The sequence below is a fragment of the Mauremys reevesii genome, linkage group 6, assembly GCF_016161935.1.
Source record: "Mauremys reevesii isolate NIE-2019 linkage group 6, ASM1616193v1, whole genome shotgun sequence".
NCBI lineage: Eukaryota > Metazoa > Chordata > Testudines > Geoemydidae > Mauremys > Mauremys reevesii.
In genome coordinates, this window is record NC_052628.1 from 76,514,954 (window position 1) to 76,539,546 (window position 24,593).

A 24,593-nucleotide genomic window follows, 5' to 3' on the forward strand; every position below is an offset into this window, starting at 1 on the left:
TGGGCAAGTGGACTTCCTCTGAGCCAATGATCTCCAGTATGGACTAATTCTCAGCACAAATTCTTGAATGGAATTGTTAGCTCCTTCTCCACAGCAGATTTAGAGATTTGGTTTCTCTCATTATTCATAGCTTCTAGTCATACCATTGAGACTCAAGAGTTTCCAAAGGAAAAGGATTGTTTACTGAGATAAATCTGAATTAGAGTGATCATAGGAGACTATACGGTCAGGAACAATTATGCATGACCTACCACATCCTTTCTATCTCTAATGTCTATGATGATGATTTTTCAGACTTCACACACACCTAATTTGGGCCAGTAAAGTAAAAATAATGTATTTCAAAGGAGAAATTCACTTCTTTCAAAGGTTATTAGTAATCATAAGATTTTTCATTGGATGAAGTTGAGAGCTACATGATTCGATATCCTTAGTTTAAGAACAGAGAACCTCAGTTTTTTCCTTAATCTTTTTTATTTTCTAATTTTCAGCACATTGTGCAGCATCATTTCATGCCACCAAACATGGTGATTCTGAAATATTTAGAAGTCCATATAAAATAATGTTTACTTAGGTTGCATTTTTATGATAACTTATTATATTTCTCCTGCTGGAGTATTGTTTGCTTTACTTGATCTTTATAGGATGAGGGAAAGAGGTGAAAATGAGAGAAACGATATATTCAAAAGAATACAACTTCTTTCCCCTCCCCTGACCAAAGTGGTTTATTTTTCCAATGATTTGGGGCGAGTAATTGGCATTAGAGGAAAGGGTGAGATGTACAAGTGAAAATACTGAATCAGGAATGGAAATGTATTTAAAAAGACACAGGAGACAGGGAAGATGAAGACACACCAGTGTCTGATCCTGTAATCACAGACTATCAACCATATGGCAGAATGAATCCTTCATAATTATTTTAAATCAACAACAAATGTCAACATTAACAAGAAGAATGTCTTTTGATTTTTTTTTAAATGTTATACTTTGGTAAATCATAAGAAGAAGTCCTAATTGCTTTTCATTGAAGAAATCTCACTTACCTACACAAACACGGCCATCAACCCCAACAGCCAGGCCTGGTGGACAATCACACCGAAAAGAACCTTCTGTATTGATGCAATGACCATTCATGCAAATTCCTGGCGTCTGGCATTCATCAATATCTGCCCGGAGGGAAACATAATTCACTTATTGCCATTTTTGAGTAAATGTCATTAAAGCATTGGCTCATGGCACTATAGTAGTTGATGGATTGTTGCATTTTCCTGTTAAACTTGACATGCAAGGTCTCAGCCAAAAGGCATGTACTTTAAAACAAATTTTCAAAAAATTTTTGAGTCTAGAGGTATCATTCTATATTTAGCTTGCCAATTGCAGATTTTTCACTTTATTTTCTGCCATTTATTTCACAGTAATATTGTGTTTTTAACATTGAAGTTAGAATACAGATAATTATGGCATAATTGTCTTTTAGCAAAGCCAGTGTTTCACTTAACTTCACTAAGGACATGATGCTGTTCCCTGTGGAGTCAGTGACAAAAAACTCCTATTAACTTCAAAGTGCAGGATCAAACTCTGTAAAGAGAGGTTTACTTTGGCCAGTAGTGCAATTTTCACCATGAAATATTGTATATTGAAACAATTTGGATTTTCTATTTAACTCTAAAGGGAGTGTCACTACTATTGCTTTAACTCACTTCGTTTTTCCTAAGACACCTGTTATTGCAGCATCGAAGTACTGAATTCACTATGAGGTGGTTGAACAAAACTTTATGTTGTAATAAAGTTCATTACTAGAGCATTGTCCTGTAGCAACCATTTATATACCGCAGTCAATCTTTTAGGAGTTGTTTCATGGTGATGGGGATTTTTCATTTTTTTTAAATAAAAATAACTGATTTTTAAAATTCAAAACCTGGTAAGACTGTAGTTTTGTTGCTCTCTCAAGCCTTACAATTTATTTGTGCTATTTAAGAAGCAAGGAAAGGAAGTCTTCCCCTCTTATGAACTAACACTTTGTTACTCAATGCCAATCTCATACCACACTTGAGTTAAATCAAAGACAGCTAACTTCTGCTCATGAATACCATTCATTAGTTCAGGCAGCCTATCTTTCTTTTCCTCTGTTTTCTTTATGCTCAGCAAGTTTACGGGTAATTTGCAATTCAGAAATATAAGAACAAGTCAGGATTTCCCTTCCCATTTTCTCTAAAATTTGATTTAAATTACAGGGTTTAATGCTACACTTTTTCTTTTGTCTGAAGATAGTGTATATCTCTGCAATTGAAAAAAAAGTGTGGATTCATCTTTTTATGGTCAAGCCATACTAATTTTAATCTAAATGAACATCTTAAAAATAACCTTTGAGTGTGAACTGGAAAGCTACATGTTTATTTTAAAGGGAACTAGATTCACATAAGAGGTCCAATTTTAGTACAGAAAGAAAAAATGTTCACAGATGAGTTTGGTCATGAAATACCCTTCTACTGAAGGCCCAATCCAACTTCCACAGTTGTCTTTAAATGGAGTTAGATTAGGCTCCATTTTTTAAACATTCAAAATTTTCCTTTTGTGTTAGCCCTATGTGATGGTGTCTTAATAAACATTATGTAATTCTAGAGCAACAAGCAACTGAAGTGGGAATTTACTTTTGAATATTCATAAAAAGTAAACCCTTTGATGCTTTTCCATATTGCTACTCTTGTTACTGTTTTTTGAAGTGTTTTACAGAATTAATTACAGCTACAGTGTTTCCCGCAAATTTTCGCAAGCCAATTTGTCATCCATCCAACCACTGTATCTTGCACACCATTATTACAAGGTTCTGTAATTTCTTTCTAGAATTATAATGAGTATTTTAGGTAGTTTTAGATGACTACTGTACCAACAAGCAAAATATTGAAAAATTATTAAGTCGATGTGACAAAAGATTTGCATTCTTACATGATTCACTAGATAGGAAAAGGTGATTTCAATCAAGATTGTCCTAATGTGTTATCTTACAATCATACGTACCAGTACAGTAACGCCCATTTGGAGCCAGGACAAATCCTGGTTTGCAGATACATTTGAAGCTACCATCCTCATTTATGCACATCCCATTTAAACACATGTTGGTGGTGGTGCACTCATCATGATCTGCAGAAACAGAGCACAGAAAATGACTTATACTCCTTTAGCCTTGAGGAAACAGAAGCTGCGAAACATCAGAGTTAAAATGTCATTTACCCTGAAGATTTCAACAGAGAAGGCACGGTAGTAAATGTTGACTCCTCTTACTTTAGGAGAAGGGAGAACAAGGTTCAACTACTTTAAAGAATTCAAAGCTTGTTGCAGCTGCAAGTTTCTCATGACACTTTTTAACAGAAATAAAAATACCCATCTTCTTTAACAAGGCAAAGAAGTAAAACTCAGGCTATGGGATTAAAGAGAGACATGCTGTTACCTGTGGATTGCATATTAGAGTCTGCCCCGCACGGTCAATGGGAATTGTATGGTCCACTCTGTACTAAACTGTGTGACTATCAGGATTTATCAGAAAAGGAAACAATTTATGCTAAGCATTTAAATATGAAGGAACCAGCAAGAAGTTTGACCTTCTTTGTAGTCATTAACAAGAAATTATATAAATATATTATAGCATCTAAATGCCTTTATATTAAATGTATTACTATTACTGTTATTGCAGCAATGACTAAAATGTGCTAGGTGCTGTACAAACTCCTACCAAGGCTGAGCCTCCGCAGGCAGAGTTTAAAATCTGAAAATAGGAAACTTACTGTTCAGAAACATGAATAGGCCAGTGGTCCATTATGAGGATAAACTGTTACAAGTCCTTATGCTGGTGCAAGTTAAGAGGAAGGGGAAGCAGGCACTTGTAATACCCCTTTTACTACCCTCACAAATACCTATCACAATTGCAGGATTTTTACTCAGGACAACACCGGGACTGCTTTCTTGATATTCTTCCAGAGGTGAACAGTAACCTAAAGGGGGCAAGTAGGGATGTGGAGGAGGTGGGATCATGGTTTTGACCCTCCCTTCCCCTTCTACTCCAACCCCACCCACTTATGCACTGGGTCACACAGAGAGACTGCACCCTGCGAAGGACAATTCCTTCCTGAACTCCATTTGGGATGGTGCAGCTTCATACACCATTTACTTGGTGCAGCTCCTCACACTCTCAACTTGACCCCAGTGAAGCTCTGAGTTCACCTCATACCACATCTTATTTCACAAAATTCCATCTTTGAAGATCAAGAATACTCTGTGAAGTGTAACTTCTAGAAATGTTAAACCAGAGTCTCTCTGGGCACTTCATCCTTGTATAAAGACAAGCTCTCCATACCAACGCAGTTTTTTCCATCTGTAGTTAGCTCAAACCCAGCATTGCAAATACACTGGAAACTTCCATCAGTGTTCACACACCGGCCATTTTTACAAAGAACGCCATTCTGTACACATTCATCAATATCTAAGTGAGAGAGAAAAAAATCATTAAAAAAACCCTAAGAGTTTCAATGAGTAAACAATATTAAGAAAACATTGTACCTCACAGCACTTTACAAGGTTTCCATCAGATGACTCTCCATCAATGAACTAAAAGTGACACATTACTAGCTATTGTTTTTAAAAGAGCCTGACAGTAAATATTACCTAGAAAGAAACATTTTGTAAATGGAAAGACCTCATTTTCCTGAACTCCCAGTATGAATATAGCTTTACACAGTCAAACATTTACTACACTGATATAAGACTATTGCACGTTGTTAGTTTGTAGTGACATTCAATAACTAGTCTATTAAAATATGTATAGCCTTACTTTTCTGTGTATTCTCCAATTTAAACCAGCTAGCCAAGTGAACTGGGTCACCAGAAGGAACAAATGAATGGCAAAGGCCAAAAATTAAATCACTACTGTATCTATAGAATTAACTCAAGGGTAGGCCAACATTTCAACTGTAATTAAAAAGCACTTGCGTCATTGTCATGGTTAACTGAAAAAGAGAACACTAATAATTATTTTCTGAACTCCAAGAGAATCTGATATAGCATAACATCTGTAGAGTATGCAGATGGTAAACAAACTTTCTTACCAATGCAAGCTTGTTTGGTAGGTGTTCTCTGGAAACCTGCATTGCATTTGCAGTAATAGGATCCAGGTGTATTAACACAATCTCCATTAGTGCATGGGTTTGATGTGCACTCATCAACATCTGTTGGCAGCAGAAAAATAAGACCATTAGAGACTTCACAGCATAAATTTGCTTCCAAGAACAGCATTTTATGATTGACGAAATAAGGTAATTAACAGTCAACACTGAAGTTTGAAGCCTGTTCTTGGTGCAAAATTATTACTTCCCCAAACACACACACCTGTTCTTAGTGTAACTATGGAATCACATTTTCAAAAAGGAAGGGAATACAAATAGTATTTTATATCTCTTAAATGTATCCTAAGAGAGAGAAGAGAAAAAGAAAGCTATGAAGAATTTGAAACTCCTAGCCTAATAGAAGTGAAAAATCCTTTGTTCAGCTACATATTCAATTGTTTAACTGAACAACCACTTATTTTCTTTCTTTTGATAATAAGCAGTGTCTACAATGCAACAAGCAAGCTCTAAGTACTTAAAACACATATACAATTGAGGTCAGATTATGGTTTTAAGACATGGCATGTACTGTGGGAGTGTACAGAAGGGCCACGCAGCAGCAGGATTCCTTAGAGGAATTCCAGCTGAGATAGCAATGTCTGGGCACCGCATCCTGATTTTTGAGGCCCCCAGCATAAGGATGAAGGAAGTCCAGTTGTATCCTTTACCCACACTTTCAGATACAATCTGGCCCTTAGTTGGGATGTAGTTTGCTTGCCTTCCAAATGATCTCAAACTTGGACTTTGTAAATAACGCCTGAAGTTAAATCTCAGTTCATTACACGTTGGAAGTAACTGGCTGGAATGGGAAAGGTAAATAAATAAGGTGATTTATTTTTATCCATTTTCTAAATGAACATGTGCTGTTGGAGTTTCACAACATAAAAGTGTTGTTCTATGATTGTTCTGATGCTGAAAATCACAGCAGCTGAGCTTATCTACTAGCTAAGGCACAAGTGAGAACACACATTGCACAGGATGCAATAGTGAATGCTCACATTGTTATAAATAATTGCATGTACATACTACATTTCAGACAGATTTTGGATTACACAGAACAGTGCTTTTAGCAAGCTGATTTATAGCAATGTTCTTGGCTGGATGAATTTAGGGCCCTCTGGTAAATAGTGAAGAGAACAAAGGGAAAAAGAAATGAAGGATTCAGACAGCCCTTCTCCTCATGCAAAAAAGCACTTAGCTCTTTAAAACACTCACATTTGAATGTGCAGTTGATAGCATCGCTGCAAGAAAGCCAAAAGAAAGAAGCAAAATGAAGAAAAGAGAAAAAAATCAAGGAATTAGAAAGAATATAGAAAGCAGTGACTGTAACTGCTTTTCAGTCTGTATATGTTTGGACAAGCCATTTGTTGTCCTCAAATAGAATTTTATGTATTTACATGAGATCCCCATTCAGAGGCAGCTCTACAATTCTCGGCCATAAAGAATGTTTTATTCCCATGTGCAGTGGACCAATCCTTCCTCTGGATGTTTTGGCTCAGTGCTCAGCCAGCCTGCCCAGAAGAATTGCTCATAATTTCTTCAAAACAAAGCCCCTCAACTGTAGATCTACTGAGCTACTGATCAACAACTTCTATTCTATATTTATCCTGCCCTCGTACAGAGGAGCAATTTATAAATATAAACACTATACTCCTCTACTTTGTTAAGGTTTCTAGTATAGAAAAAGATTGGTTTTTTTCTAGAATGAAAGTTCAAGGCAAATTTGTCAGCTACTTAAATGTCAAAGCAAATTGATATGCATTGCCAACTACTCTCATTATCAATGAATTCATAAACCCTAGAGAAGAAAAACAATACTCCCCTATGAAATAACGGATTTAAACTTACCAAATCCCTTTCAATCCATGTGTGCCAGATGACTCCTTGTATTTAAATATGAATCTGGGTTTCTCCTATATTGTTGCATACTAGTGATAAAAGGGGCTCAGGCTAAATATATTCTAATACAAAAAAGCTGTTAGCCTTGAGTTCAGGTTACTAGAATGGATATCCCCACCAAAGCAAACTGTCAAAAGCAAGGAAATAAGCATCCAGACTATAGAGTCCTCCACTATGTGTACTCCCCTCATCACTTTCCCTTTTCAGCCTCAGCTAACTCCCTTCTATTGCCCACATCTCTCAATTTTTAAATATTTAATCTGCAATAGTATGCAAAATTTCACTAAAATATTCTATGGAAAGTTTGATTGTTCTCTGAAGATTTATTGTGCCAAATCCGAGGACAAAAATGTATGAAATACAGGGATTTGAATCCAGCTGTAAGTACAAATCTCAACACAATTGTAACTGTGGTATTGCTACTGACGCTTCTATAATATTTCTACCTTTTATTCAATATGTTTTTGCAAACACAGTGATAACAAGGAAGGGTTACTACAACACAGACTTCTATCAATTCAGAAAGAGGAACTGACGGTCTATTAGACTGCTCAGCATCAGTCCACTAAGGATTGTTGTGAATCTTATCTCTTTATTTGTAAACAATGATTCATGATGAAAGCTGTACAGTATAATTGGAGGACTGGAAGTTGTGTATAAACCTACCCTTTTGTTCAGGCAGGACCATTTTGGAAAAAGTCATACTTTCTTTTTCTGCCTTACCCCATAAAAATTCTTTAAAATTTTTTTGAACTTCTTAAAATATCCTTTGGGGTTTTCCCTGGGTAAGGAGCCAAACAGATAATAATAGTCTGGAAAGAGCGTTCATTTTTATATTATTAACCTTACCCCATACAGTGAAATGTAGCTGTTCCCAATGCCTGAGGCCTGTTCTTTCAGTAACCAGAAGAGAATCCAAATTGGATTTGAACAAGTCTTTTACTTTAATTTAATTTAATATATTTCATTATGCACAGATATTTCATGCTGTAAAGTTCCCACTTAAAGTCCCAGGTTCAAACTCTGGGCTGACATACAGCAATTGCCATTCACCAGTCAACAGTAACTAGAGTATTTGAGACACTGATTGTTTTGCTATACTTCAAACAGGAGATCTCAGATAACTCTGCTTGGTAACTGTTGCTAAGTGTTGACTTTTTAATGCCCATTGCAATACACCCTGTACAATCCCTCTGGAACCCACAGGGTTACTCAAAATGTAGATCAGTGCAGAATTAAGCCTCCAATTAGCATTGTGAGATTTGCAACACCTAGATGGACTTGACCCTATTGAAATCCTTCTGATACACACCTAGTCTTTCCTCATTTTCTGATTTTGTATGGGATTCTCCTGCAGATGGTATAGCACCTTCTGTTTTTGTCACCATCTGACTCTATTTTCATCTTACTGCAACTCAAAATTTATTCAGTTTTCAGACCACTGCTGCACATTGAGCAGTCTGTGATGAAACTTAGATAATTTTATTTCAGTTTCATATTACTTGAAGTAATATTTGAATCCATCTGTGTGTGTCTGAGTGGTTTAAGTAGCTTGTATTTTAATTTTTATAACATAAACTTCACTAAGGGCCTGAGTTTCCTCTTACAGTGGTGACAATCAGTAGTAATTCCAGTGAAGTCAATGGAGTTACATCAGCCTAAACTTGCTGTGAAAGGAGAATCGGGTCTTAACAGCTCAAGTAGAGTTTACCATGTTTGGTGATGTTATGCCATAGAGATGGATAGGATTCCAGCTGTCTGTGCAAACACACCCCACACGCTTGGTCAATAACCTCACTATCCAGGAATGGATTTAGATCCACCTGGGCATCCCAGACCACAGATGGCCACTTCACCTCCACTCTTTCAGGGACAATTTCTTCTGATAAGAGATGAGGAAAAGTTTAAATAAAGCAAGAGAACTGCACCGCATGCATTTCCTTTTATCTACATATCAAACAGCACCCGCCATAACTCTGTTGTGGTGGGAACAGCAGGCCTGATAAGAATAACTCCACCACTTACCTCAAAAGTAGCTCTGTTTTAGTTTACTTATTTTATTTAGTTTATTTTCTTTTGATTTAGAACAAATAAGTGTCCACCCACAGGCTTTTAGCACCTACTAATTATTATACAAAACTCAATATGTGCTTTAATCAGCTCACTCCTACTAGCAAACAGCAGCTCATAATCAAATGCTAACACCCCTTTTTATCAACCTATACCACAATTCCTTCACTCCCTTCAAAGCCCAGACAAAAATAGAGGTCCTTGTAGTGACTATTCCAGTATTCATACCTGATGTGCCAGAGTGAAATCTCAGCACATTTGAAAAAAAAACAACAGTCCCAACATCTCTAAGATATGATGGAAAGATGGCTACTGTAAATAGGAAGGTTTCTGCGTGTGTCTGTGCAGGCTTTCTTAGACAAGGCCTTTTTTATTGCTAACTGTTGTTATAATTATTTATTCCTAACGCACTAGTTGCCGATATACAGTACAAAGTGTTGACAGTTAGTCTTAGTAAAACTCTTTTTACCATTACAGCAAGAAAGGAATTTCAAAGATGAGTGAAACTTTGCTTGGACAGTGCACTGAGTCTTGGCTTGTACAAAGTTATGTGAAAAATATTTTCTCTTGCTATTTTGGTGTGTTTCTTCATTCGGGATCATTTTCCCCACAAACTATGAAGCTTTTATCAAGATCATGCTGTAGTAACATAACTATATATCACAAACTCCACACAGTTTGTCCTCACGTGAATTGCCATCTGGATAGACCTTTAATGCTGTGTAACTCCTATCCCTGGAGTAGCTGTCATTTCAGATTTTTGCCAGTACAAAACTCTGTTTTCTTCATTTAACAGTTAATGGCAAAATAGTCATAAAAATGTAAAAATATATACTGTACATTCCAAATAATTAACAGAACATATGTGCAGACCAAATTCTCCCCTACATATGCTCTCCCCCCTCCCCCCTCCAATCAGACCAAGTAGGAATTCAGAAGTTAAGGACTTGATGCAGGAACCAATTGGTGAAATTCAAGTACTACAGGCTGTCAAAGAACAGTTGATCACAGTGGTTCCTTCTGGCCTTAACAATCTATGAATTCAGGGCACATAGCAGCTTTCAGGATGTGCTCAGCAAATTTCTTCATTACTCCCTAGGGGTCTGAACATGCTTTCACTAAAGTCAATGTTAAAACTCCTACTAATTTCAATGGTACAGGATCAGATGCTAAATGAGAAACCTTCAGGAATCTCAACTACACCATGAGCACAAAAATATACGCCTATTTTTAGCTAGTAGAGACCAATTCCTAACATCCAAATCCCAACTATGCAAACCCATGTTGGTGCCCGGGGCTTAGCAGCAGTATGAACCCTCCCAATCTTCTCAGCCAGGAGTGCAAGTTGGGAACTTCTGTGCATCTTCCCTGGACACTTTCCCTTAAAACCCAATTATGCCAGCAAAATTGCTCTATAACCACCTTGCCAGCCAGGGCACAAGGAGCTGATGCACACTCCACTTTTGACTTATTTTAGCCTGTAACTGAAATAATTTTGCACAGTAAGCAAATAGAAGTCAGCCACATTGAGAGGGATCCTGAATACACAAAGCAGGAGTGGAAGCAAAAGATGTCTCCTTTGTAGAGGACCCCTTTCTTGTCCTATGTTCTGGGAATTACTGAAAGCAGATGTGAGCAGTAAGATTTTTTGCCATTATGAACTGAAGTGTCTCCTCGTAATGGGACATGAATCTTTTCACACATAGCTGTCTCTAGTTTTCTCTCTTACAGAGTGGCACAGAAATAATTATTAAAACATAAAAATATTTTTTCAAACAATATATCTGAAAACAGAATTCTTCTTAGCAGTTCTCTTATGGCCCATGTTTTGTGTTGCCTTACAAGAATTGATGACATCACAAACCACTAAAATAGAGTGGGAGATGCATTCTTTCTGCCTTTTAAAAGTGTGTCAAGCCATCAGCAGTTGAAGGGAAAACACAATACTGAATTCAGTTCTTCACAGGTAATTTCAAGTATTTTGATTTATAATGTAAATGCATTTGGTATTTAAGTCTGTACATAAATTCTGTTAATGAATTCGGATTTTACAAAAATCCTTTGCCATTCATATTCAAGAGTGGGTAAAACACATATATAGACCAAATTCTGCTAACTCGACAACAATGGAGTTACCACACTGTAAATTCAGAGTAAATGAGAGCAAAATCTGGCCCACAAAGTGTGAGGATAGATGTACAGTGACCCAACAATCACAGTGACATATAATAAACAAAAAGATCTATTCTTTACTGAGATACGTAGCAATTTTGGTTGAAAAGCTTGTTCCTTTAAGACTTACACATTGTCCTAGTATAAAGAATTGTAATTCCCACACTATTTTTTCACAAGGACCAATAATACTAACAACATTCTGTGGAGAAAACAATAAAATTAACTCAAAATTAAAATATTTTTAGAGAAATGGGTTTAAAAATGAAATATATAAGGATTTAAAAACTAAATATTGGACTGTAAAATTTTACACTTACCTATGCAATCCCCATTTGCATCTTGCTTATATCCCATGTTGCACTCACATCGGTAACTGGAAATTGTTGGTATGCAGCGTCCATTTAAGCAGAGATTGGGGTGGTGTTTACATATATCTATTGTCTGATTGAGGATTGCTGAAACAGATTACAGAAGATGAGACAGTTGAATCAGAATGTGAAATAGGCACGCATAACATAATCTGTAATTATTTTAAACTATTTTTTTAAACAAATCAGTGAGTTTACAATTTTTTTGTAAACAAATCAGTGAGTTTAGGTATTCTTTAAAGTTTAAAAAGAAGTATTTCCAAGATCTATTGCTAGGACAGTAAGATAGCAAAGACATAAATTAAAATCAGAAAAAAAATTAAACAAATGGCCTTGGTTATGATTTACTGTTTACATTGAATGTCTGATGAGAGAGGAATCATTGGATTTGGAGCCAGGTAATTAATTAATTAATACGACTTTTTTATTTATGGTGTATTTATCCTAATATTCCATGCACTGTTTTGTACTATGTCCCTGATCCTGCAACACTTGCAGAAGGTAATAGTAACGGATTATTGTTCATCCTGGGCCTTCGGCCAAAGCAGTAATTTTTTGGGGGGGACGGGACAATTCCACGTTTGGAAGAAAAAGAAGGAAAGATTTCCTCTAGCAGTACGTTTCAAAAGTACTGGTGGCTCCGTGGTTTGGAATGCTAGAAATACCGACTGTGATGGATTGGTGGACAGTATGCAAGTAAGATATCCAAAGCTGCTTGATAAAACAGGTCTACAGTATATCACATGGATGTTACTACCATACAGATTTTATATGTACCGTCAACACATGATAGCATGGTATAAAGGTTTTAGCATCATGAATTTGTGATGATTGCTTTATTCACAAGTTGCAACGAGGGAGATGTGCAGGTCATCCTGAATGAGTGCTTTTACATCACACCATGTCATTATATATTTTGTATATGCTCTACATGTTCCAGAAAAACTATATTAGGAATGTTTAAGGTAATTTTAAAAACATCTATGGAATTATTTCTTGTATCCCTCTCTCTGTAAAGTTTTAATCACCCTAAGTCCAATTCTGCAAGTCTGAGCAGGAGAGAAAAATTAAAACTAAAATGTAAAATGCTTCCAAAAATAACTTAATGGGTTTTCTATATATAAAAATATAGAAGGGGAGGGCTTTAAAAACTGACATCTCAGACCCTCCAGGATCCAAAAGCAAATGTTAGGTCCCCTCTGGGAGGCTGGAAATCTCCTCTCTCTCATGGAATGAAACTTCATTTTCTACCCCTGAAGGGTAGCAGGATTATAGATCTTATGACTGTGAACAAAATAAAAGTTTTTATTTAGTAAAAAAAAAAAAACGGTTTCAAGTCAGACTCACTTTAAGGTCAGAAAGGACCATTGTGATCATCTAGTCTGACCTCCTGCACATTGCAGGCCACAGAACCTCACCCACACCTGAAATAGACTCCTACCTCTGGCTGAGTTACTGAAGGCTTCATATCATGGTTTTTAGACTTCAAGTTACAGAGAATTCATCATTTACACCAGTGACAGCAAGTGACTGTGCCCCATGCTGCAGAGGAAGGCAAACCCTCCCCCCAGGTTCTCAGCCAATCTGACCTGGAGAAAAATTCCATCCCAACCACAAATATAGTGATCAGCTACATGTGGGCAAGGCCCACCAGGCAGATAGATACCTGGGAAAGAATTTTCTGTAGTAAATCAGAGCCCTCCCCATCTAGTGCCCCATCTCCTGTAGTTGGGGATTTTGGGGACTTAAACTGATTCAGGAAGGTGGAATTTAGGGGACAATTTTCTGGCAGTTTTTTTTTTAAATCCTGGGTAGCTGATACAACTCATGGGTTTGGAGTGTTAAAAGCCCCAGGTAGAGGGAATAGTGGCTAGATGATCCAGAAATTTGAATGATAAATATATCACACCCCTGTATAATTTATAACATGTATATTACTTCAATTTATATTTTTACCAAATATGCAGATGTAATACCGGCAAATCCCAATTGTCGGCAGGCGGGCTCAAACCTAGGGCCTCTGAAACTAAATGCATGAGCCTCTACTGCACAAGCTAAAAGCCATATGGCTCTTAGCAAAGGCTGTAGAACAGACTCATTAATCTCTCTCTCTAAGTGGTCTCGGTGCCACTAGATGGGACAGAATACCATACCCAGAAGGTGTGTGGGTTACATAGATAATGAACGGCTATAGTACAGAGGCTTGAGGTTAAAGCCACTGCAGGCATACAACTTAATGAGAAGTTCATTGAGTAAAAGGTGAAAATAATTGGTAAGCAGAGGGATTGTAAAAAATAGAGGTAGTTACAGTGTATGAAGGACCAATAACAAAGCTAATCTCTGTAACCCAAATAAAGAAATATTGAACATGTATGTATTGTGATCTTTGTTGGGAAATAAGGGACTTAAACTCTCTAGAAAGTTCACTGTCATGAAAGAATACAAAATGTCTTATATGCAATTGCATTAGTAAGGATGTGTATTCAGAGAGATGTTCTCATTTTCAGAATAAAGCCTAAGAAACACAAGCAAGAAGCAATAAAGTTATTAACTCATTAATCGAAAACAGAGGGAAACAATTAAAAAAAAACAAGGAAACATACTCAGCCCAGTAATGATTGCACCATTTCCAGTGGGACTCTGGCCACCAGTCCCAACACCTGCTCCTCCTACACCAGGGGAAAAGCCATTGCCACCTGGAATGGGAATAAATCCAGTTCCTCCTGGGCCATAGCTATTCCCATTTCCACCAGGAAGGAATCCATTGCCTCCTGGTCCACCAGGTCTGGAACCACCTCCTACAGGAACTCCATCTACGCAAAGTCTGCGGTATTCATCTACAAAAAAAGAACACACAGAGAGACATGCAGTAAAACAGTCTTGCCTAATTCACTGTGTAAAGAAGATGTTGAAATATAGAACTCCGTATAATAAGAAAAAATAAAGTACCAACTCCTCATTTTGGAATTTACTGTCTTCTCTCTTCTATGCCTATGTTTATGAGGCATTCACAACAGGTGTTACTTAACGAATACCATGTGCAATAATACTAGGACACGTTATAATTTACTCCTAGCTATTTGGTGTAGCATTTGGCAGGGAATGGATAAAAAAGTATGCTAATCCCTGTCCCGCAGATAGCTTAGCTTAGGTAAAATGAAAACACATTTACGCCACCGACGTGGAAAGTTGCTATGTGAGTGCCAGGATGAGAGATTATTCATGTCATGTACATTGCCAGTTCAAAGAAACATGAAATCTATAGAAAAAGAGAGCAGCTGTTCCTTTACATTGTAATGAACTATGGATCCTCAGACTCATTTTCTCTTTGAGCTTGACCACAAAATCTTCCTCAGTTCACAAGAACTACTTCCAATGTCAACAAAAGGAGGTTACAGAAACTGGTCCTAAGTAATAATGGATCAGAAAAAATGGTTCACAGATGGAAACATCCATATTGAAAACACAAGAATGAATAATAATGTAATTCCTAAAAAATTTTTAAGCTTTGATTTTAAGGTAGGTTAAAATGTTTCCAGCAACCTCTGTCATAACTGGAATTGGCACCAAAAACCACTCACCAGAGCCTCTCACAGGACATATCTCAGGAACAGATCCAATGGCCCAGCATCGACCAGATTCGCAACAGCACTGCATTTTGGTAAACCTATTCGGAAGTTCTTGTGCACAGCGACCATTCACCAAGCTGGAGAAACACGTGCCTGCCCTTTGATCTGGACATTAATTAAAAAAACAAACTAATATGAACTGTCCTTTAGAAATTTGCCCCAGTGATTGCAAACACTAGGAGTAATAGCAAGAAAAGCAATTGAAAAGTTGTATAAAAACAAATTTAAATACAGTCAGACAAAGTTTATTAACAACTGGTTTATTGCAATGCCATAATGTTTCAGTGACACTAATCTTGCATTAATCCAAAATGCTGCTACCAAACTCATCCTCCTCTACTTCCACTTTAGCCATGTGAAACCCCTCAAGTCCCTTCCACAGACTCCTCAAGGAAATGATCACATATTTAATCTCTATTAGCCAGAACATGGTGCAGGTATCCTGGAACATAGGGAAGAGTAAGAAACCCCGCTTCTCCTCTATACATACCCAAACAAACCTGTGCAGCCTCCTCAGATCTTTTCTCTGGGCATTTAGAAGTAAGCAAATATTGTATGGTTGCTGTTCCTCCCCCCAGTATGCTGGCCAGGAAGTAGTAATTTGCTACTTTTTGGAGCCTCCAAGGCATAATTTCCTACCTGTGCTGCTCCCGGGGCAACGCATTTACATGCTGTCCCTTACAAAGGGGGTATTGTAGATGCACAATCTAGCCCAACATAAAGCCTGTGCACACCCTACACCCTTACTCGGCAAGTAGAGCCATTGACCTGGAACTAATAACAGAGTACAGTAGTACTCAAATTGGCTAAAGGGAAGCAGGACTGGACCAAAGATAAATGTATGTCATCAAAATTAGTGACAAGCTACCAAAAATTACATACAATATCTTACATTGCAATTATACTATCAGTAAATGGTATACACTATATGTTTCAACAGTGCAATAAATCTTTTGATTTTTAGATTTGTTAAATAACATATCTGAAATCAAATCACTTTGGATTAATATCATTAGACTCTGCTAAATTTTTCCTGATCAATTTTTTTTAGGTGCTAAACTGAACTGACCAATTCATAGTATTTTTTGCCCATACAGCTACCAGTACTTTGGCCTGAAGAATATAATTCAGAACATTTAAGATAAGTTTTCAAAACTACGCATCTAAATTACATGTGCAAATGATGTGTCAAACCTTCCTTGCTCTACTCACAACAAAAGTTCCACTGACTAACTACAAATATGCATAAATTTTCTAGAACTGGCTTGACACAGGAGCTGGTAACTGTGTATGAGAAAAACTGTAGTTGTCCGAACAAAGAGAGTAATTGCCCTAAGATTTTTAAAAATGTGGCTCTTGATGTTTCTTTCATGATGGAATGTATGATATAATATGTAGGGACAGAATCTACCACTTTTACTCACAATGAATAGTACCTTATTCTATGAGTAGTCCCACCAAAAGCAATAGGACTATTTGCAAAGAAAAAGTATTGTTCAGTGTGAGTAATGGCAGCAGAAACAGGCTGCAAATTTTTATCAGACTGTTTCCCAAAGTTCAACATAAGCAGGCGCAAAAAAGGTGCAGAAGTGATGGAGGATTACAAACACTGAAATCAAATTTGAGCTTCATGTAAGCATTACAGTGAGGTAATGTCCAGAATGTTAATTTTAAGGCCTAACAGCCTTGACAGTGTCATGTTAAATTCACAGGGCCTTTCTAAACACCAAGAACTATTATCAAGATATTCTTTGAGTGTTCAGTTGAACTTTAGGGGCTTTATTCAGTTTTTTTTTAAATGTAAAGGCTACAGATTTAGCCTCAAATTAGGTTTTAGAATGTTAAAACAAACAAAAACCAATACAGCACTATAAAATATAAAGGTACAAGCCGAAGCAAACAAATATGACATTAAAAATGGCAATTTGTGTTTCTTCTAAAAGCCCTTTATAATTTTAAGACTACCTCATTCCAACTACTTGGTGCAGCAAGTTAAAAAGACTCCTCAGTCCCACACACATAATAATTAAGCACTTTAAAACTGTATTAACTGTCTAATATTAAAGACCAGGAGCGTTATGTTGCTTAGTATGAAAGCATAGCTAGAAGGGGCTGGAAGTGGGACAAGAAACAGCACAGGGCCTTGGCAGTGATGACCACAGTCTCTGATAGATCTCAGGAGACTGGAAGTTTCATGGACCAAGCCTACTGCAGGGGTGCTGAAACAATTTTTATAGTGGGAGTGCTGGGAGGCACTGAACTAAACTGCCAACTCTTTATATGATGGAAACCACTTCAAGCCAGTGGGTATGGCAGGACCCATGCCCTACAGCTGTGTGTGTGGGCATGTGCTTGTTCTCCATAACATACCTCTCTACTGCCTGTTCCTATGGCACAATCAGGGAAAAATTATTTTGGAGACAAACTGGCTCATTATCCATATTTTACAGGTGAAGCAACTGAGGCACCAGAGGATAAGTGGATTATCTAAAGTCACTCTATCAGTAACGGATTTAAGGACTCCTGAGTCTGCTCAAACTAACAGATGACGTAGCCAGTACAGAAGACCGGACTCCTAGAAGTACACTTTCCTATGTGTTTTATTCCTATCTAAGCCAAAGAATTAATATTTCATGCAACAAATGTAATGTCAGCAGCTTTCTCATGTAGTGAAGTTTTACTTAGTACACTGCACCTGGCTGTTGAAGTACCATTCAGGCTTCTCTTAAATAATCTAATTTTGGCAGAATGCTTTCTTTGACTTAATATGAACTCTAATTAATAATTTAAGAGCCAAATAATTTTTCCAGAAGAAAAAAGAAGAAAAGGTATCTTCTGTTTACTTGATAAGATGTGTTAATAAGTTGTCTTCGTAGAGAAAGTGCAGTTGTTGCAGATGGATGTCCTATTTTTCTGCATTAGAACTCAAGTCAGAAGGAAATTTTTATATACATACACACAATATGCATATATGCAGCTCTTACTGGATTCAGTGGGAATCATATATGTGCTTCTGAAGGTAAAATGTGGACTTCTGTCTATATTTTTATTGAGTTGGGTGGAAACAATATAAAACAAGAGCATTTATTCAGCATGTGACATGTCAATGCTTTTGACATCCCAGTTCCTTCAAAAGCAGTGTGAACTATTTTACTGCCACAGTCTCAACTAGTGATTTGTTGCATTACTGAAGTAATTTGGAAGGTTAAGAAGACTAATAGGAATGGTAAAATAGGTATTTGCATAAAATAACTTGGTATTTTGATTAAAAATAAAATCTAGAAAAACTATTAACCCAAAATTGTTCCAATGGTTTCAAATGTCTATTTTAAATTGACAGAAAAAGGTTAATTCACAGTTATAAGGCTTGCTGTAACAACTGTAAATTTACCCTAATAGTGAAATTGTAAAAAGTGAGTGGAAGTTCATAAAATATCAGAATATAACAATCAACGTTGATCAGAAAGGGTGCAAAAGGGAGATTGAATTAGTCCAAACAAAAAGGCCTACTGATATAACTCAAGGGCTGGGTTAAGATCAGGTCTGACAAATAAGAGAAGTGCGGTACCAGAAATCAATTAACCAAAACTGGTGTGTCAGAATCTAGGCCTAATTTGTGGACAAAATAATGAGGAGATGGGCTAATCTACCCAACACTCACTTTTGAGATCCTGAAGAAAGAGAGACTTTGGGATGACTGTGAATGAAGTACTGACTGAAACAAGGGGAAGAAGCAAGCTCCACCATCATGGCTGCCGCCCCCACTGTCTTCTGAGATCCCAGCATCTAGTGTAACACTGTCAGATATTTTTTTGTCTTAATCTTGAAAGATGTCCTGACCAGACGGGTCAAGAGAGGGACCCAGATGACACTGCCACTTCCACCAGCTTCAATTGACGCCCAGCTGGGATGTAAAACTTTTTCCTCACACACACATCCTGTGTATGCTTTTCCTTCATCATCTTATTTCTTGTTTTTTCTATCCTTCTACTTTTTCCTTCTGTCATATAAAAATCTAGCTTAACTTGCCAAGACTGTATATTTTGCAAGACTGCTACTATAAGCCTGCAACATGAGAGGCAGATAAGAACAATGCCCAATGCTTGTACAAATTTGCCAGGACTCAGAGGTGGCTAATAAGACAGTATGCTATGCCTGGGCTTTTCCAGAAGCAAGATTACACATGAAAGTCAACATCAGAAACAAGCTGCATAGTTTTAATTGTTGCTGTTCTTTTCTCTCCCCATTGCATGTGTTTGTCTTGTTCTGTCTTCTAGGAAATGGGGTTGGGCTTTATCGATAACAGCAACAACAACTGCAGCCCAGTTCAACTAACCTGTTTGCTTTTCCCCAAACAGGACAGTTATTACCATCTAAGAGACTGTCAAAGAAAGGGTGGGTGGGGAGCTGTAGCGGAGTGATTACCCGCTCCTGCCCTGTGGGGCTTGAAACAGCCCAGGAGAGGGCTGTGGCTGGGGCAAGATGCCTGGGCTGATTGGAGGAAAGTAGGCTCAGTTGTGGCCATGCCCCAGTCAGGCCCGGCTGGCCCCTATAAAAGGCTGTGAGAGCCAGAGGCCCAGGCAGTCTCCCTCTGCCTGTAGAGGGAGAAGGGAACCTAGAGTGGAGCAGAGCTGGGGAAAGGCCTAGGGAGCTGGGGAGCTCTGGCCTAGGAAAGCCTCAGGCTGCAGGCCTGGTAAGGCCCATTAGGTACTGGGTGGCAGGAGGCAGCCCATGGGTAGACAGAAGCAGCAGGTCCAAACCCCCTTTGCTGATGATCAGTGGCTTACACTGCAGTCCGCCCCAGTCAGCAGGGGGCTAGATGGGGACTGGCAGTAGCCGAACACTGAGGCAAAGTGGGGATAGTGGGTGGGGGTTCCCCTGGGAGGGGGAGACCCTGAGCCTGTGAGGGGTACTGCCAGGGGGGCAGCACCCAAGACAAAGGCACCGGGGTCCTGGGAGGGACACGGGGCCACGTGTAAAGTGGATCACCGGCCTGCAGAGGGCGCTCTGGAGCTGGAGTGAGCTAATTCCCTGAGTCACCAGCAGGAGGCGCTGTGGCAGTGAGTCCAGAGGCTTACAGGAGCACTTCTTTAAAACTCTCTCCAGTTAACACGAAATGGAACAAGGGATGTTTTAAAATGAAAGCCATACTTAATACTTGATATTTCAAATGCTTTAACTGTTTTTCCCATTTGTTCTGTATTTTAATAAAAGGTCAAAAGGATTTTTAATGGTGTATTTGCCAGCACAGCAGACTGAGCCTCTGTTTAAGTACTAAGCAGGCTGATGTCTCTGTATATCAAAGCCCAAATCTTGTTTAACGCTGTTTGATACTGGACAGTGACGGCGTCATGCTTTGACTCTTTAGGCCCATTGAGTCCCTCTAAATTAACAGAACAGGCTGCCATTCTGCCCTTCACTTATTTTGCACCTAGATTCTGCAAGCAAATTATACCCCAATCCCGCAAACACTTGGGTGCGTGAGAAACTTTACCATCATTGGACAACTCAACACAAAGTTATGCACATGCTTATGTGTTTGTTGGATCTGAGCCTGAGAATGTAACATCTACGCTACTTCTTAGTGTCACAACCACCTCAAGAAATTACATTATAAGTGACACAAGATGGTAGGTTAACAGCTAATGGTTTATTGCACAGGGTAAATGATATTTTCAACCAAGGCAACATTACATTTAAAACCATACGCTTGGCATACATGCGGCTGTAAAACAAACATAGTGAAAAGATCCATGACACATATTACCACTTCTAAAAACAAACACATTTTAAAAAGGACAGAAACAGATTTTTTAAAAGTCAGATCCAAAGAGCTCTAACCTACTGACATTTGATCTTTGTTTTATTCTTACAAATGGAAAAAGGCCACTCAAGCCAAATGTAATAGCAATTCATTTCATTTCCTGTAGATGTCTTCTAAGTTTACATGAATGCACTTCTAACACTGGCATTCAGAAGGTATGCAAGGCAGACCTTGAAATATTAAGCAAGGACTCAATCTTGCTCCTTTGAAATCAAGGTGAGTTTTACCTTTGACTTCAACAGAAACAGAGTTAAGCAACGAGTGTGATTCTAATTTCTCATGTCTGTTCACATAACTGTGGCTTATTACTTCCTGGCTAAGAGTTAATCCTGCTCCCAGCTGCAGAGGCACAGAACTAGAAATATAACTGTAAAAAACCCAAACCATATTTCTACTGTATTGGTTGAGGGTCCTGGGCCATAAGAGAGCCCATGCAGAGTCTCCAACTCTGCAGATGGTGCTCTGCAGTGGCACTCTAAACAGGACTGCACTGTGGGACACTGTGAACAGACTTAGGATTTGTGGCAGAAAGGCCAGTGTGCCTGTGTATAGTGTGGATCCCCTGGCAAAAATTCCTATTAGAGGAGAGCTTCAGCCAGTAGCCCCACCTCCGGCTTGTAAGCTACAGTAGTGGCCGGAGTCTGGCTTGAGAATGCCCTAAGAGCCCACAGAAGGATGTACTTACCAATACAGCGGGATCCATCTGTAGATGTGACATAGCCACGTGGACAAATGCAGAAATAACTTCCCACAGTGTTAGAACATTCGCCACCTTCGCAGATTCCTGGAACGATGCTGCACTCATCGATATCTGTTCAAAGAAGGAAGAAGCAGGTGATTAACAAAACATTTGCAGATAATGCTTTTCAAAGAAGAGATTTTTTTTTAAAAATGAAGGGCATTACAGTCAGTTAGAATGCAGCTCAGATTTAATAACGTACTGCAAGGTTCAGAAACTGTGGTTGATGGAGCACTTGTGGTTTGCGAGCACTTGCAGGTCTTCTGTTTAAAGCTGACTGATCACACAGTGCCGGCTTTCCTTGTACATTCCAGTTCTGTGCCACCCTAAATCCTGAAGTAGGTTAAAGGAGTCTGGACGCTGCTCTAACTCATATCAGATGGCTGTGGTCGCTTTGGGACCATAAAACAGCTGAGCATAGTGGAGATGCAGCACTGTTCAGCCCTACCCCAAACATTCCCCCCGCTCTAGGGCTGAACATGGGCAGGCAGAATAGAGGTCAAGTATGATGACTCTGCACCTGCTAAGAGTTCCCCATGCTGTGAAAATTCTCAGCTAGCCAGATCCAGCTACATTCCTGATGCTTTGCGAGCCTCAAGTAATTCACAGAAACTGTACTGTAGTCTTCAGAAGAACGGACTCAATCATTGTACATCCTTTCATAGAGTTAATCTTTGGTTACGCAAACAGTCCCATTAAAAGCAGTGGTCACATCTCACCTGAACGGAGATACCGCCAAGTCAATGGAGCAAATTTTGACCAGAGCAAAACCTCTGGAGTGACGTGATGCTGGGGTATCAGAACTGAGAGCATGTGCTAGGGGCTAAACATACACTTGTGTTTTCAATGCTCCCCATATTGGTGCCCACACAGTGAGGAGGAGGACACAGTCTGACTGTAATGCTGAGAGGTGAGCAACAGAGGGGAGTAGAAATACCTGATCACATAGTAAGTAAAGACTACATCATAATGCATAAGTACAAGGGGGCAATTTCAAGTATCAGGCATTTCCTAAGTTTTGAGTGCTTCACTTTACAACCTGAACATTTTTTTGATAGGCATGTTGGTGGTAGGGGTTTTGTTTTTTTGTTGTTGTTTTGTAATTCTAGTTCTACACGGATTTTTTTTTATGGTGACCTCCGTTTATTAGAGCTCTGAGTAACTCTCTTAAATATAACCTGAAGCCAAATTAAAGTTGCCATCTTTCAGGTTTTGTAATAAACTTGAAACCTGGCTCACGTTAAACCTGGCATGAATTCTGAGAAAGCTTGGGCCAAGTTTCCAACAAACTTGGGCTGACTTATGTTTTCCAGTTGAAAGCATATGAAACTCTGTGGCTTTTGCACCACCCAAAGCCTGGAAAACGTTGGTGTTTTTGGCTCAGTCTGCATTTAAGTTCTTGGTTGCAAAGTGACATTAAGAAAGTTTTACCCCATAAAACAAACAAACAAAAAAGTCAAACTTTTGGGCCCACATCATTTCTCATAACGTATGCAGAAGAAGCTATGAAGAAAGAACTCTCAAAGAGGATCAATTTGCAGAGGTCCCCCATACAGTCCCTTCAGGACTTGGGATTTTCACTCCCACTAAAGAAAGTCATGGGACACAGCCCCCAACCTGGCAGAGCTCCAGGGATTATCCTATTGCCTCTACACTGGCTCTGACCCACGAGTACCTCTAGTTCCTTAGTCATGGCTGCACCAGGACGGGGGGTTGGGTGGGTTTAACGTGGAAAAAAAAATAGCCCTGGGCTGTGTTGTCTCCTCTAGGGAACCACAGTTGGAGGCCCAATGAGTGTACAATGTGCATCTCATCTCCCCCGCTCTATCCAGTCTTCAATCTTGCCACTGTGAAGACTCCAGACCAACGAAGAGTGCCCATGGGATTAAGGAAGTGTGGGGACAAAGTCACAGGGATGACAGCACGCTAGGTAGAGATACAAAAGAAATCCTCCATGCATTAATGTGGATCTAGAGCAATGTTTCTCAACTAGGGGTATGTATACCCCTGGAGTATACTGTGGTCTTGCAGGGGATACATCAATTCATCTAGATATTTGCCTTCTTTTACAACAGGCTACATAAAAAGCTCTAGCGAAGTCAGTACAAACTAAAATTTCATACAGACAACTTGTTTATACTGCTCTATGTACTATACACTGAAATGTAAGTAAAGTATTTATCTTCCAATCCATTTATTTTGTAATTATATGGTAAAAATGAGAAAGTAAGCAATTTTTCAGTAACAGTGTGCTGTGACACTTTTGTATTTTTATGTCTGATTTTGTAAGCAAGTAGTTTTTAAGTGAAATGAAATTTGGAGGTATCCAAGGCAAATCAGACTCCTGAAAGGGGTACAGTAATCTGGCAAGGTTGAGTGCCACTGATCTAGAGGGTACAATCTCATACTGTACTTGAAAAGGAAAATGAATATTGCACTGTGAGGAAACCAATAAAAACATGGTGAAACGTTCACTGTAAAACTTTCAGGGGATTTTTAGGTACCTTTTTGTACACGGGACATCTCCTTACAGCGATCATTGCTCTACCACCAAAGCATCCAGATAGTTTATATCTTAGAGGATCATATGACCTTTGTAGCATGTTTTACTACAAGGAAGTGAAAAATTATAATCTTTTCAGCTAGGCTATTTAAAATATTGCTTTAAAGCACTCACAAGAGTTTAGCATGATAAATTTACTGAACACACTTACTTGCCTTCCTTACTTGTGG

At 38.5% G+C, this 24,593-nt stretch overlaps 1 protein-coding gene across 2 annotated transcripts in view; it reads right to left on the reverse strand.

Moving 5' to 3' along the window:
• FBN2 (fibrillin 2) overlaps positions 1–24,593 on the reverse strand; it is a 245,391-nt gene that overhangs the window by 129,913 nt on the left and 90,885 nt on the right. For both annotated transcript variants that reach the window (XM_039544388.1, XM_039544389.1), the window contains exons 8-15: positions 21,807–21,932; positions 15,250–15,402; positions 14,272–14,505; positions 11,618–11,755; positions 5,100–5,219; positions 4,352–4,477; positions 3,019–3,141; positions 1,044–1,166 (exon numbers count right to left, since the gene is read on the reverse strand). In XM_039544388.1, the coding sequence (XP_039400322.1) occupies positions 1,044–1,166; positions 3,019–3,141; positions 4,352–4,477; positions 5,100–5,219; positions 11,618–11,755; positions 14,272–14,505; positions 15,250–15,402; positions 21,807–21,932 (1,143 nt within the window). The remainder of the gene's footprint in view (positions 1–1,043; positions 1,167–3,018; positions 3,142–4,351; positions 4,478–5,099; positions 5,220–11,617; positions 11,756–14,271; positions 14,506–15,249; positions 15,403–21,806; positions 21,933–24,593) is intronic.